This window comes from Globicephala melas, chromosome 5, assembly GCF_963455315.2.
Source record: "Globicephala melas chromosome 5, mGloMel1.2, whole genome shotgun sequence".
Taxonomy (NCBI): Eukaryota; Metazoa; Chordata; class Mammalia; order Artiodactyla; family Delphinidae; genus Globicephala; species Globicephala melas.
In genome coordinates, this window is record NC_083318.1 from 133,911,219 (window position 1) to 133,929,200 (window position 17,982).

Here is a 17,982-nt window from a genome sequence, read left to right on the forward strand (position 1 = left end):
ATAGAAAAACCACATTAATAATAGTAGTAGCAATAGTATTAATCCCATGATCCCATGACAGAATTAACAAATTAGCCATAATAAAATTAACAAGTATTAGATTGCCTGCTATATGCCAGACATGTACTCTTTTATTTAATTCTCATGACACCCTAAGAGTTATTTTTGACCTCATTTTGCACATGAGTAAACAGAGAACTTCACCAGTTTACTGGAGGGGAAAACAAGGATGTGAGTCAGGATTGGATTTGCTTGTGAACCTCAAGCACCAAATAAGTCTATATTTTTTATTTTTTCTGTGACAATGGAAAAAATACAACAGAAGGGATACAAATTCATCCACGAGGGAGATGAATGCATATTGTACACAGGGACAATCTTTGTCCCATTTCCTCCTATTTTCAGCATCTGTTCTTCTGCATCGCTGTGTCTTCTGGTCTCTCAAACCCATCCTTTTCTCATAATACAATGACCATGAGGTGGTTTCACTAGCTTCCCTGCTCAGTTCATCTAGACTTTATGACAACTATCTTCACACCGTCTTCTCTGATGCACCAGAATCCTTCACTCCTCATCCTTCTCCAGCCTGACCTAGTGATCTCGGCACGGAGAGGTTGTGCTACCCTTTGTAGGACCTCTCTGACTGCTCAGCAAACTGAGTCCCAGAACGTCCACCATAAATCCATGCTGTCTCATCTCACCGAGGACCTCATGGCTGCTCCATGATTCTGATATACATGCTTGGTTAATTTTCCATCTTATTCTCCCAGTGGCTTTCTTTAATTATTTACAGCCTCTGTGAGACCGTAACCCCGTGCCTTCCTGCCTTCCCTTTAGTTACCTGTTGTCTGTTATATCAGGGAAGATAGTAAGACCCCCCTAGGCCCAGGGGCTGAACCTTCCCTGCCCCCACCTCCTTTCCATCTTCACCTGCCGTTTCTCCTCTGCCTCTTGCTCATGGGAAATGGTGTCTGTTTCCCTCCTGGATACCCTTGCACTTGTCCAAAGATATTCCTCTACCATTTTTTCTTTCCCCACACTCTCCTGACTTCTCAAGAAACTTCATTTAACAATGGGTCATTCTCTTGCCTGATTATTTCTGTAAGTGTCTCCCTCTCTGTGGCACCTTCACTTCTGCTTATGAACACAGTCAGCTTTTACTGTTAAAAAAAATGAAATGAAAGTGAAAACTAAAATTTTCTCTAGTCCACCATCCTTTCATTGCTGTGCTATACTTCTCAAAAAGAGTGGTTATATCTCCTCACTTGTTTACTTGAGCACTAATTTCTTGTAACTGCTTACTACCTTTCAACATGGCTTCTGCCCAACATGTGTTCTAATCATTTTTTAGCTTAAGAAAGTGAATTCTAAGAATGGACATCAAAACACAACCATACAAAATCTATGGGATGCAGCAAAAGCAGTTCTTAGAGGGAAGTTCATAGCAATACAGGCCTTCTTCAAAAAACAAGATAAATCTCAAATAACCTAACCTACCACCTAAAATAATTAGAAAAAGAACAAAAAAACCCTAAAGTCAGCAGAAGGTAGGACATAATAAAGATCAGAGAGGAAATAAATAAAATAAAGGTTAAAAAAATAGAAAAATATCAATAAAACCAAACTGGTTCTTTGAAAGGGGAAGAATGGGCACCAAACTCTGAAGCATGATGACTGGTTTTGAGTAAAGATTAACGTCTAAATTAAACCATTACAAACATAGCAGTGTCCATTAGTACTGTGTTTAAAGCTTATTTAGTTAGAGAGGAGGATGGAAGAAAATGTAGGTAGGGAAATGAGGGGATAGAGAAAGGGGAAAAAATGGCATGGAATATGGGAAAGGAGTTGCAATGCTGTCTGAAGGTTACAGGGATGACTGCCTTGAAGAGTCCCATGTTGTAGATGTGCTTCGATGCCAAAGCTAGTAGTCATGGAAACCAAGCAAGGCCCTCGGGGATCCTGACACTCTCTGCAGGCTGTCTCCCATCTCCTCCCAAGTGTTACCACATTGTTACAGATTCTTAATACCTAGATATTTGTAATCGTTGCCCAAATGGTGTCCCCGCCTTCAGGTTCTCTTCTCTTCCTCTCAAGTCACCCTCCGTGCAGATGCTAGTGTCTGATTTTCTTTGCATGTAGCAAGAACTAAGAAAATGTGAATGAATTAAATAATGAATGAATGAATGAAAATAATTCTAAAGTTACATAATCACTACAGCCCTCACAAAGATTTTTTTAAGTGATGAATTATTTTTTTAAAAAACTTAGGCATAACAAAAAATACTATTCTACCTGAGCCAAGAAGCCTTGGCAAGGGATGGGGTCTGGGCTGGCAGTGGAGGTCGTTTTCAGATCTATATGACTGAAAAAAAAAAAAGCCAACTTTTCTTAAAACTCAAACATTAAGGGGGGGACTTGAAGCTGCAAACACACGCGCACACACACATTTTCTAAAATTTAATTTGCTCAATAGCATTTTGTGGTCCACTCTTTACAGAAAACTAGAAATTATATGGAAGTAGATGTTTATTCACGTCATAAATGGTGAAAACCTAACACATGGTGGTTGGACTGTAAGCAGCCAGTTAAGATACTAAAATGCCAGTAATATCTGTGAATTCAGCTTGTTCCTGCCGCTAGGTGACAGACACCAATGTAGACCATCAGTGATCTTAAAAAATCACTTAATTCCCGAGTCTCGATTTCCCATAAGGTAAAAATGCATCAAAATTATGATTATTTTACAGTGCATTTTTATTTTATTATTGAAATCGCTTTCTCTACACAGTTATTCTATTGGAAAAAAGCATGTTTATATTTTTATTACTATGCTTTCATTTATAATTTAGCAATTATGGTTTGTGTGAAGTATATCAATTTAAGAATTGTTTAATGCTTCCTGTAATGGCTCTGTCACTTTATTTTCATTTCTAGCAGATATTTGAAGTTGATATTTAGCTTTTAAATTCATTTAGAACAATATCAGCATAGTTTGAAAAAGACTCTTTAGGAGCCAACCTGAGTTGGATAATTTAGAAAAAATTCAAAATGCTAAAATCACATAAAAAGAAATCTTGTGAAATGGAAATGAACCAAGCTTTTGATTTTTCCTATGGGAAATAATCTTAACTTTATGAAAAAGTGATATTGCCAGTGATGCTTCGGGTGACAGTTTCAGAAGTTCTTTAAAAAGAATCTGTAAGATTTAAGAAGTCTTGACTACAAGCAGAGAACTGTTGTGGTCAGTCTGAACTCAGTCATCAGCGCGGTCCCTGTTAACATCTACTTATGATGAATTACTTCTTCAAGTTAGTAAAAACTCAGAGCCTCAGAATCATCTTGGCAGCTGGGCAACACTTGACCCCCTTTGTGGTGACGAATTATGAGATGGCATTAACTGCAAATTTTTCTTTTTCAAACAAGAAACTTTACCCCCTGTCCCTGCAGACTGCTGTGGACCAGCGGGCTTCAGTGGTGGGTCAGGAGGGACTTTCGTCTTTATTGTGTGCTTCTCTCTGGAACCTTTACTTCAGCTTTTGTTACTTGCAGAATTTGGGGTGATTTATTTTCTGAACCTTGTTTTCATCATTGTTGATAATAGTCAGACATTGTCTTTAACTCAGGATCACCATGTTTAAGACATGAGTTTTCTGTAAAGGGCCAGGTAGTAAAGATGATAGTTTTTGTGGCCACATGGCCTCTGCATCAACTCTTAGGTCTACAGTTATAGTGAAACACAGCTCTAAATAATACATAAACAAACGTGTGTGGGTGTGGTCCAATAAAACTTTACCGAAACATGCAGCAGGAAGAAATGGGTCACGGTGTGCTGGCCCCTGACCTAAGGGAGTATCTTTGTGTGGGAACAGGTAGAGAAGAGGTTCAAAGGACTTCAGAAATCTCAGCCGCTCGTGATGTATATAATGCGTTAGGTTTCAGTGACTCAAAAAAATAAATATTACAGTTAAATGATGTGCTATAGAAACCCAGATATGCTTTCACTGGTTGCTTTTATAATAAGTCACAGTTTGTTGACTGAACAATTCCTTTAGTCAACAAGCATCCACTGACCAACAGTCTGTCGGCAACAGGTATGCTATAAAGTATACTTAAGCCCTGATTCTAGGACCTACACGTTTGGAGAGAGGACATATCTCGGGCTTTCATATTAAAGAATAGGCTCTGAGATGAGTTTTAGTTTTTCCCCACCACGCCAGCCTTTGACATGGGCTGCAACATCCAACACTGATACCTCCTAACTCTGTCCAGGGAAAGGCAGATGCTGATTTTGAACTTTCCTGTGTTCTCATCCTATCACTCCACCCAAAGAGCTTTACTTAAGAAAAAGAGATCCAAGATACTAGTGTACTGTGTCATACTTCTTTATTTTGAGGTTAGGGGAGGGTTGGGTTTCAATTCCTGTATCTCATTGCAGTAACAATCTGACCAACCATCACATTTCCCCTGGGGAGACAGCTGAGCTAGATAAATATATTTTAAAATCCACTCTTTAAAACATGCTTCCGGAGAAGAGGTATGAAAGGAAAGTAGCAGCAATTCAAACATTCTTCCAGCCTACCACTGTGATTCTGCTCCAAAAAATTAATATACAGGTGTTTTGGGAACATTCCATTCATATTTCTAACAGAGTTCAAGCAATATTTCTAATTAAATTTAGTAACAACTTCTAACAGCTGGTTATATAATAAGAATTATTGAAGTTCTAAGGTTTGAATTCGTGACCTGGTGGTATAAAAACTTATCCAGTGAGGAAAACAAATTATTTTTTTTAATTTGAAGAAAAGAATAATGAAGATTTCATAGACTATGAATCTGTGACACTAGAAGTCATAGTAATTCAGTAAACTACTTGAACTAGGAGTTCCTTGGAAGATGTAGTAATTAACATTTTAAAACAGTAGGATTTACTGTACTTGAACTTTCTGTAACCAGTAACTTTTGTGACGATGATTATTGACAGTTTAGGCCTTTTGTTTTGACCAAATATGTGTGCATCTTCCTAGGAAAATCTTCATAATATTTCCTAGCTGAGACTTTCTATATTCACTTTATTCCATAGTAGCATGTTAAAATGTTTCAGAATTCTTCCACATTGGTAAGATACCATATGTAGTAAAGTATACACCCCATAAAACTACCATCAAAGTAAAACATTGAAGTTACCAGGTTCCAGCACTCCTTAGAATACTAAGTCGTAACTTTTGTATATGAAAGCAAGCTTGTGCCTATGGATATTGACTTTTAATAGATGAAGGTGGGGACATAGCTCAATAGCTATGCTGTTAAAATTGACTTCCGTGTAGGAATGATCGCACATTTTTGATGTATTGGTGTCTAATGCCTTTGAACATGACTTAAGAGTCCAGCAACGACTATGCAAGGGAAAGGAAATTAGTATTGGCCATAGATTCAGCTCTAGCATTAAGCCGAAGTGTGACGTCCATGGGTCTGAATGTGAGGTTGCAGTTTCTAATACAGCCTGGGATGTGTGGGAGGAGGATGCCGTGTGCTCCCCGAGGGAGAGATCTCACCCGGCTGCTGTATCCTCCCCAGGATCTGTCACTGCGAAGGGGATGAGGGGAGTCCGCTCATCACGCCCTGCCGCTGCACGGGCACCCTGCGCTTCGTGCACCAGGCCTGCCTCCACCAGTGGATCAAAAGCTCCGACACGCGCTGCTGTGAGCTGTGCAAGTACGACTTCATCATGGAGACCAAGCTCAAGCCCCTCCGCAAGGTAGGATGTCGCTGGGACGGGTGTGAGAGAGCCGACAAAGCAGGCATTTTGTTAATTGAAGTATAGTTGACTTCAGTAAAAATGTACAATGTTGTGTTAGTTTCAGGTGTACAGCAAAGTGATTCAGTTACACACACATATTAAAAACCCATTTCTTTTCCGCAATAAGATTTTGCTAACATGCTAGTATCCGCTAATAATACACATCTTGGGTTGGGCTCAATATGTAAAATGCAGCTAAGTGTTTACAGATTATCCTCCCTACTTTTGTTTTAGGGTCTAGGACCTGTGGTTTTTGTTTCACTCTTCAAAGCCAAAGAAAAGCATTTGCATGTGTGTGTGCGTGTGTATGTAAGTGTGTGCATGTGTGCATATGTGTGTGTGTGTGTGTGTGTGTGTGCAAAATATACCTGTGGGTCAAGGTAATTGAATTGATGAGAACTGTGAGAACATTGCATTGATACTTACTGAAGTCACTTCCCGAGAAGGTTAGATAATAGATCCCATAGATTAAACAATATGAACTCACCTAATTTCTTGAAAGCCAGGCATTAGGTAATGGAAGAGAATGATGTCTTCTACAAGGCGTGGACTCTTTTTTGTGTTTGCCTTTATCTGGGGATTTGGTTTGATAGTTTATGTATTATTTTTATTTTTTCATGTATTATTTTTCCATATTGTGCATCAAGCTGCAAGAGAGAGGTAAGTATTTTTATCTATAAATTTAATCTTCAAATTTCTCATATGTGTTATATTTTTCTAAAGAATGAAGGTAAGAATTGAGTTGAATATAAAGTTAGCATCTAAATCAATGCTGGCCGAGGATAGCTTGTAAAGGATGCAAACAAAGACAATGAACTTTATATACTGCATGCATGATAGCTGGGACCCTGGATTTTAGCATGTTAACTTATCTTTTAGCCTAACTGAAGCCTTACGTATACGGATGCCTCAATTTCCAAAGGAGAGTATGGAAACGGCAACTTAAATAATGAATCTGCCTAGAGCTGCTTTTTTATTTAAATTTCATGCAAAGAAAAAATGAATTAAGGTGATGGGTTCCAGGGTGAGCAGAAATGTAAAGCAAACAAGAATATTCCAATAGACATCTGATTGGTGGCTGGCCATTGCAAATCTTCATGAATTCTGTAAATTACAGAGAGGGAGAACAACAGTCCCTGCTTTTGTGATAGCCTTGATTTTTAAAATCTGCCAGTGGTTTATAGATGTCAAAACTGGTGCATAAAACACCTTTGAGTTATGGATTTTTTTAACATGTGGGGTGACCTGAGTGCCAAAAGGTGACACTCTGATCCTCCAAGTCCCAAAGCAATAGATGCCAGAAATAGAAACGGACCCTACCTCCTTGCCCTTTGCTTTATCCGCTGAAGGATGCTGTGTGCTCTCTGGAGCCGCTACATGACACACTGTGCTCTGTGATTCTGTAAATTTCTCTTCTTACCCCTCAGGGAAGTACCAGTTGTTTCATAACATCTGTACAGTTCTCCATTTTTTTCAACCTACATCTGTATAAAATTTTCATTTCAACTTTTCAAACATAGTATTTCAATATGAGAACAACAATCTAGGATAATAAAATATTCTAATTTTCTCTTCTTCATACTGTGTGCCCCTCCCCCATTTTTGTATCATAAACAGTACATGATGTTGTATGGACCTTGGAAAGTCTTCTACCTTCAACTTTTCTAGAATCACCCCTGACATACAGCTTTGATCCTTTCTTAGTATTCCATTCCCAATAAGTTAACAATCCTTTCAAAAGATCTTTTTTTTCCTCAACCAACCTGTTTACAAACCAGAGAAAGACTATGAATACATCTATCTTTTTAATCTTAAACTCAGCCATAAAAAGGAACAAAATTGTGCCATTTGCAGAGACGTGGATAGACCTAGAGACTGTCATACAGAGTGAAGTAAGTCAAAAAGATAAAAACAAATATCGTATAATATTGCTTATATGTGGAATCTAGAAAAATGGCACAGATGAACTTATTTGCAAAGCAGAAATAGAGACACAGACGTAGAGAACAAACTTAGGGATACCAAAGGGGGAAGGGGGGGTGGGATGAACTGGGAGATTGTGATTGACACATATACACAACTATGTATAAAATAGATAACCAATGAGAACCTACTGTATAGCACAGGGAACTCTACTCAGTCCTCTGTCATGACCTAAATGGGAATGATATCCAAAAAAGAGTGGATATATGTATACGTATAACCAATTCACTTTGCTGCACAGTAGAAACTAACACAACATTGTAAAGCAACTATACTCCAATAAAAATTTAAAAATATATATATTGCAGCAACCTAGTGGGCACATCCTATCTGTTGATTAATGAAATACCCTAGTTTCTTTTCACAGACGTTTCCTTTGATTGGTCGTAAGTACTGATGAAGGGCGGGCAGCATGTCAACATCCTTCATTTTTTTTTTTTTTTTTTGGGGGGGTGGTCCGCGGGCCTCTCACTGTTGTGGCCTCTCCCGTTGCGGAGCACAGGCTCCAGATGCGCAGGCTCAGTGGCCATGGCTCACGGGCCCAGCCGCTCTGCGGCATGTGGGATCTTCCCGGACCGGGGCGTCCCCTGCATCGGCAGGCGGACTCTCAACCATTGCGCCACCAGGGAAGCCCAACATCCTTCATTTTTAATAGCATATATACCTACAGAGGATGTCAGAATCTAATCCAGAGGCTGCTTGCCAACAGCCCACAGATGTGTTTTACTTGACCCACAGGGCTGAAAATTTGAATCTGTGATGATTTCATGTAAAATCCCACACATCTGTATTTGTTTGAAAACCACTGTATCTGGCTTGACAGGAACCACATATCCGTAAGACAACAACCAGTGTAGCTAGCGGGAGGCTGGCCCCTTTGTAAAGCTGTTTGCCCTCAAGGGCCCTGCATTTCTCAGTCCTCCTTCTTTGTGATCCTGAGACATCTCCTCTCATTTGAGCATGAGATCTCAGTGATCTCTGAGCATCAGATCTCTCTGTGGCTCTGGTATACAGATCTGAATTTTCAGCTCCTGGTCTAACATGGTCTAACACAGTCCTAGACATAAGAAATATACATGCTATTCCTACCTCTATGATTTATGGGCTTTAAAAACCTAAAAAAAGGATTCCACACTTTCACTTTCTCCCTTAAAATTATGGGGCCCTGTGGTAATACTTCAATGGCAGTATCTGAAATGACTTTTCAGATTTTGAAGTGATGTGAACTATACAGACATGAGGCATAACGGTTCTGGATGGTTTATTTTCATGGCACTGAGATTCATCAACAGTTTTCTTTTGGTAGTTTTCAAGTGGTCATTAAGAATGACAGGTATAGCATTTAATTAGAATATATTCAAAGTACATCTAATTAATTGCTCTCAACTCAGTAATTCTATTACAGTTTATAACATTCTAAAGACCAACCACATGAAACAATTAATTTAGCTAATGATTCTGAATTTCTATCATTAGCCAATGAAGGCAGGAGATTCTGTGGAGATGAAATGGTTTCTTGAAGTAGAAAGGTACAAATCTTCATAGTCTGACAAACCTTGGGGCTTAGTAGCCTCTAAAGATATCAGTGAAAGCTTACTTCATTAATTGCTACTGTTACTACACTAAAATCTAAGTTAGTGAATTCATCAAGGTATCCTAATGTTTCCAGAAGAAAATCTTTAAAGCCTAAATAAAAGCAAGGCCTTATTTGAGAAAAAGCAGTTTTCATCACCTTTAAGTCAGTGGCTCAGCTACTTTTATAACACTCAATAGAAGTCTCATTAATCTACTGAGTTACCAAGAATCAGAAATAATTCTCAGGGCCCAGAAAAGTCAAAAATACAGAAAGCGCAGCAACGACTAAGTGCTGTCTGCAACTGCATGCAGTCTCAGGACGAGGAAACTAATCTGTTCTGAAGCTGAAGAACTGCATGGGGCAGATCTGAATCTCACTCCTGAATGGCAGAAGCCAGCTGCTGGACAGAAAGCTAAGCTTAATGAGGACAGAGAATACTCCTGACACTGTGTGTCCTTCCCTAAAAGAGTTCTCTATATGGTTTTCCATTCACAAACTATTTGAAAATAAATAATACAAAATATGCAAATCCATGCATCAGTTCCTTGTCTCATTTCTGCAAATAAAATGAGGCAGTGAATCAATTCAATTACGTTTGCTTTAGTAGCAGTTAGGTCAAACCATATGCACTTGTCATTTTTATAGATCAAAAACAGTTGAAGATTGGTAAGTTCATAAATGTAAGTTCTGTAGAACTTATTATGCTAAATAAAAAGGAATAATCATTTCGATATTTCTAAATTTATTTTATTGGAGGATAGTTGATTTACCATGTTGCGTTAATTTTTGCTGTTCAGCAAAGTAATTCAGCTATACATATATATACATTTTTATTCATATTCTTTTCCATTATGGTTTATCACAGGATATTGAATATAGTTCCCTGTGCAATACAGCATTTTTATATTTCTACATTTCCACCATAGTGACTTACAATGCTTTAGTTGAAATACCTATTTTCAGAAAATAAAGAATTGTATTTAACAACTACTGTGTTATTTTTTCCCTTTCCTTAATTTGAGGTAGCATCCATCTTTCAGAATAGCCAAGAGCCAATGCAAGTTAGCATAGCAGGTGAACCACCCGAAGGGTGTTACTGATTCTCTGCTGAGCTGGAGCTCTTGCAGTTCGTAGCCTTAACATTGGACCAGGCAGGGTGCAGTCAGATTCCTAGCCAGCAGCTTCTAGCACCCTATTGAATAATCATACATAATAATACAGAAAGGAAATTCAAAATGCATCCTTTACTTAGCATTATGGGTGATTTGCAATTTCACTAATGCAACCACCACAGACTGAATTTTCTGCTCTGTGCCAGGCATTTGGAATGTATTTCTCAATTAATTTCATCTCATTACAGCTCCATTGTGTGTAGGCACGTGAAGCCCATTTTACAGATGAGCAAATGAGCCACTTGCTGTCTCACACCCCGAGATTCCTGATTCCATAGCATGTGCTGGCTGCATGGCATCTCACTGCCATAAGCACTGGGAACCTTGCCCTTTAAGCATCAAAGCTTCAGTTTTCACTTAAACTATCTAGTGGAAATCTTTCAAATTAAAACTTTCTAAAATAAAATGGTTGCTAAAACCTTCTTTTTAAATTTTTTTTTATTGAAGTATAGTTGATTTACAATGTGTTAGTTTCAGGTGCACAGCAAAGTGATTCAGTTATGTGTATATATATAACTTTTTCAGATTCTTTTCCCTTTTAGGTTATAACAAAATATTGAGCATAATTCCCTGTGCTATCCAGTAGGTCCTTGTTGATTATCTATTTTATATACAGTAGTGTGTATCTGTTAATCCCAAACTCCTAATCCGTCCCTCCCCCTTTCCTCTTTGGTAACCATAGCTTGTAAAACCTTCTTTTTTAAACATGCTTGTTTCACCCAGTATATTTTCCTAATACTCAGTTACATCATTATATAAACATCAGTTATTTTGCAGGCTGAAAACATCAGCAGCCTCGGCCGTTTATCTTCACTCCCATTTGCCAGCCTACTGTGCTTTGAAAGCCCTTCTATCTGCTTTTTGTAGTTTCTCTTTCTTCCTGCTCTCAGAGCATGTGCTTCACTCCTCTCCTCCTCCAGTAGCCCTTATTCAACATACTACATTGCTACTGCCTTTTCGCTTTAAACAACAAAAACAACAAAATCAAAATTATAGACTTGGGTCTATAAAGGGCTGAAGTCAGTTCTAGATGAACTTCTGCGTGATTCTCTTTGATCATTGGCAAGGGTTTTAGCAGGCGTGTCATGCTGACACCGGTCTAGTGTTCTTGGAGTTCTCCATAGCATCCTTCTTAATTCTCAGTTTGACTCAAATTACTTGGGATTACATGATAAGAAAGCCCTCCGCAAGTGAACTTTTGATGTCTCCAGGCTGTTCGCTTATAGTCAGAGCCCAGTTCTTGGGAGCAGGTTTGCTGTTTCATTTCTTCACAGACATGTAAGCCTGGAAGCAATGAAAATCTCTGCCCTAGTACAGGGCCAGACAAAGCTTCCTTTATACTCTTGCAGAACATCCGTACTCATAATTTGCAGTGCATGCTCATTCAACCATCTTCTTGCTGAGTTTCAGTTTCATTATTATATGAGCCCTCAGTGATTTAGAATACTCTTAGGAAGTGATTCTGTTTTCAAACTCATAGTCTCCAAATGATCCGGGAAGTTTTCCACACAGATTTCTCACTGTCCAGTGGTGGCGTTGTCTCCAGCCTAGCACTTCCCTTACCTTCCAGGGGCTTTATTCTGTGAGAAGGAGGGGCCAGCAGGCTCCTAACTGCTTGCTGTGGGAAGGGAGAGAGTGAGGAAACCAGCAGATAACAAAAAGAAGATCATGAAAAGAGAAGGAGTTCAATTCAATGGGAGCATTATCTTCTGTTCTAAAGCATTTTTCTTGGTTTTTGTTGCTGTTACTTGTTTTATGCTCTCGATTGAACTACAGTTGATACTTCGATTAAAATAATATTCCAGGGTGAGTAGGTAACAGTCCCAACATGTCTGTGTCAGATAATCATGAGATGGAAAATACAAGCATCTCGCATATTTTTCTAATAGGTACCTGGGAATTATCACACGGCCTCATCCTTTTGTCTTTTGAGGAAACACTCGTAGGTCAATTAGTCTGTAAAATTTCAAAAACAGAAAAACAACTATGAAGTCAACTGGGCTCAATAATATAGAATAATTGGTTCAAAATAGAAATATTCTTCTCTGGGGAGCAGATCTTCTTCTTTTGTGAAGCTTGCATCCATAAATAGGCCTCCCCCTAGGCAGAGTGGACCCCAGCGCCGCAGCCAGCTGTGTTCTGAATGGTTGTCCTGAAAAGGTGCCAATGGGCCCAGTTCACTCATTCACTCAACTCCCGGTAGGATCTACCACGTCTCAGTGGTGCTCAGTAGAGAACCAGATAGAAAACCCCTGCTCTCAGAGGGCCTAGAGTCCCCTGCAAGAAGGATGGAAAAGGCTGAATAACTTACAATAAGGTGTAATAAATTTGAAAAGCATGGTAGTTGGTGGGTAGTGGTGTGGGAATCAAGAATTTTCTGTGGGAATGGGAACGGTCGTTCAGAGAGAGCAAGCCACCGTATATTTGGTCTTTATTGTGAGACCATCATATCAAGAGGGTTTTTTTTTTTGCAGTAACTGTAGACACATAGCAAAGTGTCTCTTCTCTTTTGTTCTCCATGCTTCCCATAACCTGGGGTAATCAAGAAGGTATTAGCTACCAGTTGGACATCTGGGAAAACAGCAGGATTTGCTAGGTCTCCCAAAGGAGACAGAAGTAAACTATTCCTGAATGATCATTGTTGGCTGGAACATTTCTCTTCAGGACTTCCTTATTAGAAGTCCCAATTGTATACTAATTTAGTTCAGTTTCTCTCTTTGAACATTATCCCTTGAAGAATATAACTTCACCGGGTTGGTTAGAACGTTACCTGGTGTTAGTATTCTAGATATGAAAAGAAACACTTAACTTACATTATATTCTTTACTGAAGTCTTTAACTGGACACAGTGCCCTGCTTGGGAGGATCTATTTTCCTTTTGCCAAGGATAAGGGACACACAGAATGGAACTTCTTTTATATACTGTGTATTTTGATACTTGAAACGTAAACTGTGGTTAAAATGATGGAATCAGTGTTGCAGTGATCCATATGGACAGCATAAAAGCATCAAATTAGAATGTGCAAAAGCAGATGCACATCTGTGCGCACACACACACACACACACACACACACACACACACACACACACACACACACACACACACACACACACACACACACACACACACACACACACTTACAAGTAAAGCTTTCCCCAAAGCATCATCTTATGACTGAGGGTTTTTTATGGGAAAGAGGTATGTATATATTGTGTTAACATCTTTATTGGAGTATAATTGCTTTACATTGTTGTGTGTGTTTGTGTTGTTTAACAAAGTGAATCAGCTATACATATATCCCCATATCCCCTCCCTCTTGCGTCTCCCTCCCTCCCACCCTCCCTATCCCACCCCTCTAGGTGGTCACAAAGCACTGAGCTGATCTCCCTGTGCTATGCAGTTGCTTCCCACTAGCTATCTATTTTACATTTGGTAGTGTGTATATGTCCATGCCACTCTCTCATTTCGTCCCAGCTTACCCTTCTCCCTCCCTGTGTCCTCAAGTCCATTCTTTACGTCTGCGTCTGTCTTTATTCCTGTCCTGCCCTTAGGTTCATCAGAACCATTTTTTTTTTTAGATTCCATATATATGTGTTAGCATATGGTATTTATTTTTCTCAGAAAGAGGTAAATTTATCTTTCACTTTCATTTTTCTTAAGATGGTGGAATGATTATCAAATTACTTTCATATTTAAATTTTCCTCCAACTAAACATTTTTCTCTCTTGGCTGGGATTTTTTTCTTAATTCATTGCTCAAATCTTGGCATAAAACATAAGAAAAAATTTTCCCTAATTTTTTGGTTTAATATTTTGAAACATAAGGCACTGGGAATCAACATGGCCTTTTGAAAATATCAACATGGCCTATTTTGAAAATAGTTTGAAAAACTATTTAAACCAAGTCAAATTCCTTTTCTATTGGATTGACAAGTAAGAGAGAAATGAGGGAGACTTTGATATGATCTATCTGGGAGGATGGTGTCGAGCCCCACCTAGTCCATCAACATGCGTGTGTGATGCTATGAACGTTATCATGAGGTCAGTGGCTGGAAGATTTCACTCTAAAAGAGGACCAATCCTTCACAAGCCAGTTTCCTTCCAATTTTCTACTCTTCTCTCCCTGGTACCATCAAGTGGCTCCTGATTCTTGCTTCCCACATAGATACACCACAGCCTCATCATACCAGTGCTGTCACCCTGCATATGAACGCTTTGCCCCAAATTAGGCTGATTCACCCCAGCCAGATATGGCAGGACCTGCCCCTGTGAAATGTATGGCGTTGAACATTATAAAAAGTGGGGAGAGTGGGTCAGGAGGCGGAGAGGTTGGGCAATCCGTACCCCATTCTCTTTCCCGTGCTCTCTGAGAGGCAAGCTATTCTCCCCTAAGGAAGGTCCCTCCACACGGAGACCTGAAGCAAAGGGGAGAGGGAAGACCTGGAAGACAACAGCGCTTCCATCATAGAGATCTTCCTCCAGGGGACCTCACACTCCATTCCCAAAACACAGAGACCCCTGCAGTCAGGAATGAGTCATACGTTTAAATCCTCTTTTAACTGAAATATACAGAGAGGAGTTACAGTAAATTTAAAAAGACAAATAATCCATTCAAATAGTAAAGGAAAGAGCTACACATCAGAAGATCAGATTTTTTGAAATATGTGATTCTTCTTTTTAAGACTTACTTACCACTTATCTATTTTATTTATTTTTGGCTGCGTTGGGTCTTAGTTGTGGCTCATGGGGCTCTTCGTTGTGGTGTGCGGGCTTCTCTGTAGTTGTGGAGCGCGGGTTTTCTCTTCTCTAGTTGCGGCGCGCAGGCTCCAGGGCGTGTGGGCTCTGTAGTTTGTGGCATGTGGGCGCTAATTCAGGTGCGGGAGCTCAGTAGTTGTGGCACATGGGGCTTAGTTGCCCCACGGCATGCGGGATCTTTTAGTTCCCTGACCAGGGATCGAACCGGTATCCCCTGCATCGTAAGGTGGATTCTTTACCACTGAACCACCAGGGAAGTCCCAGAAGATCAGATTTTAATTCTGGTTCTGAAGCTTAATCCCTCTGACCTTTGCCTCAGTTTCTTCATCTGTAAAACGAAGAGTCTGGACAAGATTATCTTTTAAGTTTTTTCCAACATAAAATTCTGTGATTTCACAAAAAAGCAAAGTGAGGAATCTGAAAGAGAGAGAGGAAGGAAGGGAGGGAGAGAGGGAGGGAGGGAGGGAAGGGGGGAGGGAGGGAGGAAGGGACCTCGCATTAAATGAATTTTAAATGTTCAGAAGAAAAACTTCACACCCACAGTAGCTCAGGTTCTACAGGACAGGATGCTGAGTAACAGAGTCCAAGTTCAAGTCCTGAAGAAGTAACGTGTATGCTTTCTCAATCTTGTTACCCTTTAGAGCAGATCATGGTGGGTAAAACAAGACACACTCTCTACACATTCTAAAAAGAAAGCCAGTGAAAAGCATGACTAAAGGAAGACAGGGAAGAAGAAAGGGAGAGGGAAGAGGAGAAAGAAAGAAGCAGAGAGAGGAAAGGGGAGTGTATAGGGCGGCTGAGTACCCGAGGTGTCCTGGGAGGTGACTGGAAGCTAGAGGGTCCAGGCCACACTCTTCTTTCTTATAAGTTGTAAACAGGTCATTAAGAACTAAAAAAAAGTCAAGCAAATTCAAATGGTTCTTGACAGCAAGCTTCCGCTACATGGAAGACTCCTGGCCCTAAGAAAAGAGGCAGGCTGGGCTGAAAGTCATCTTCTCTTTGCACAACCAAGAAAACCAGTGTAGACTGAAGGGTTAGTTGAATCTAAGAAAGATTCTGTTTTCTTGAAGGCTAGTGTTTCTGTAAACGTAGAGCCAGTTTATTGCAAAAGTTGATATTTTGATGAAGTATTTCTACCAGTAAGCAAAGCTAACAAATTTTTGAGCTAGATCTTTTCTGCCTCCAGGAAATGAGTTATCTCCCAAGAGACTGATAATCTCCTACTAGACTCTCTGCATAAATAAGACCACACCATAGATAAGGGCCAACTGTGTCTGAAGGACCACACTGAGAGGGTTCCAGGAATGCCCAGTCCTGATTCACTACTCCCACTTTCATTCAGTCAGTCAACAAACATTTACTGAGCATCTACTATGTGCCGGTCGCTGTCCCTGGTAGTAAGATTATAGTGATAAACAAGTAGAGTCCTCTGATCTCATTCACACCCCTAATTCACATTCTTGTGAAGTAGGGGTGAAGGCTGAGAGTTTGAAAATGAGTTAGTCAAAATATTTTGAAGTAGACTTAAAAACTATATGAGAGATATTTTTAGTAACTTTGGGCAGGGTTAATAAAATTCCAGCTATTACATTATAATCAAAAGGAAGTTTATGGGACTTCTTTGAATCCTCAATTTCACAACTACCTCTCTGTTCCATTAGAACAATTTAATAAAGAAAATTAAATGAAAAGGTCGTTGAGTGAGTGAGGAACCAAAGCTGGGAAGATACACAGAGACAATCGTGCCCAAGTTGGCTGAGGAAAATTACCCCATGTCTGTGGAAAGCTTCTCAGTCCCACAGAGCATTCACTTTCTATTGGGAGCCAGGCAGGTAAGATAAATGAATGAAGCAGCCTGTTTTTAGGAGGATAAATGGCAAATAAGGCAATACCGGTCATGTGCTAAGGAGTAGAAGAGACTGTGGCACTCTGAAATAGACACACCTACTCTAAACAGAGAAATCAACAGTAGTTGATTGTTGCCAAATCAACTGCTTTTCCAGATGAAGCCACAATTCTAGATTTAGCTTAATCTCTTCTGATTTTTAAAAAACAACCGTAACTAATCAAACTCAAGATTTATTCGGGCAAAGCAAAACAGATCTGAAGGCTAGATTCAGCCCCCAGACCAAGAGTCTTATGACCTCTGCAGGGTAGAAGTGCCTATCTATCTTTGCAGATATCTCCCCAGTGGAGTAGAGCATGATGCAGTGAAGAGAACCTGGGCTGAGTGTGCAGGACAGCGAAAGTCAAACCCCCAGTGTAGCCACCCTGTGGCTGTAGGTGCATCCTGTGACCTGAGATGGGATCTATCAAACTGGAGGAGGAAGGAGGAAGGGTGGCAATAATATTGATATCTACTTTGCCAACTTTTCAGTTTGTACTGAGGAATAAAATGATGTAAGTACAAGTCCTTTGTCAGCAGTAAAGTCCCACAAAGTGGCGGTGTTATTATCTTCCCCAGTTTCCCATCACCCAATCGATGCTCTAGCAAATTCACTTTTCCATTCTTACTAAATCAGCATTTAGCATTGAATTCACTGGAAGGCCATTAAGAGAGTAGCATGCACATCTTCAAAGAACTATTTCTAAAGAGTTGGATGATTATAGGGGTACATGCATTGATTAATTTGTTCAGTGATTCGGGGTGTTTAGTCATCCACGTAAGAGTTATGCTGGTTTAAGTTTGCAACTTAGTT

General features: G+C 39.7%; 1 protein-coding gene across 6 annotated transcripts in view; it reads left to right on the plus strand.

The window, feature by feature from the left end:
* MARCHF1 (membrane associated ring-CH-type finger 1) overlaps positions 1–17,982 on the plus strand; it is an 839,495-nt gene that overhangs the window by 779,213 nt on the left and 42,300 nt on the right. For all 6 annotated transcript variants that reach the window (XM_060299840.1, XM_060299838.1, XM_060299842.1 and 3 more), the window contains one exon: positions 5,575–5,755. In XM_060299840.1, the coding sequence (XP_060155823.1) occupies positions 5,575–5,755 (181 nt within the window). The remainder of the gene's footprint in view (positions 1–5,574; positions 5,756–17,982) is intronic.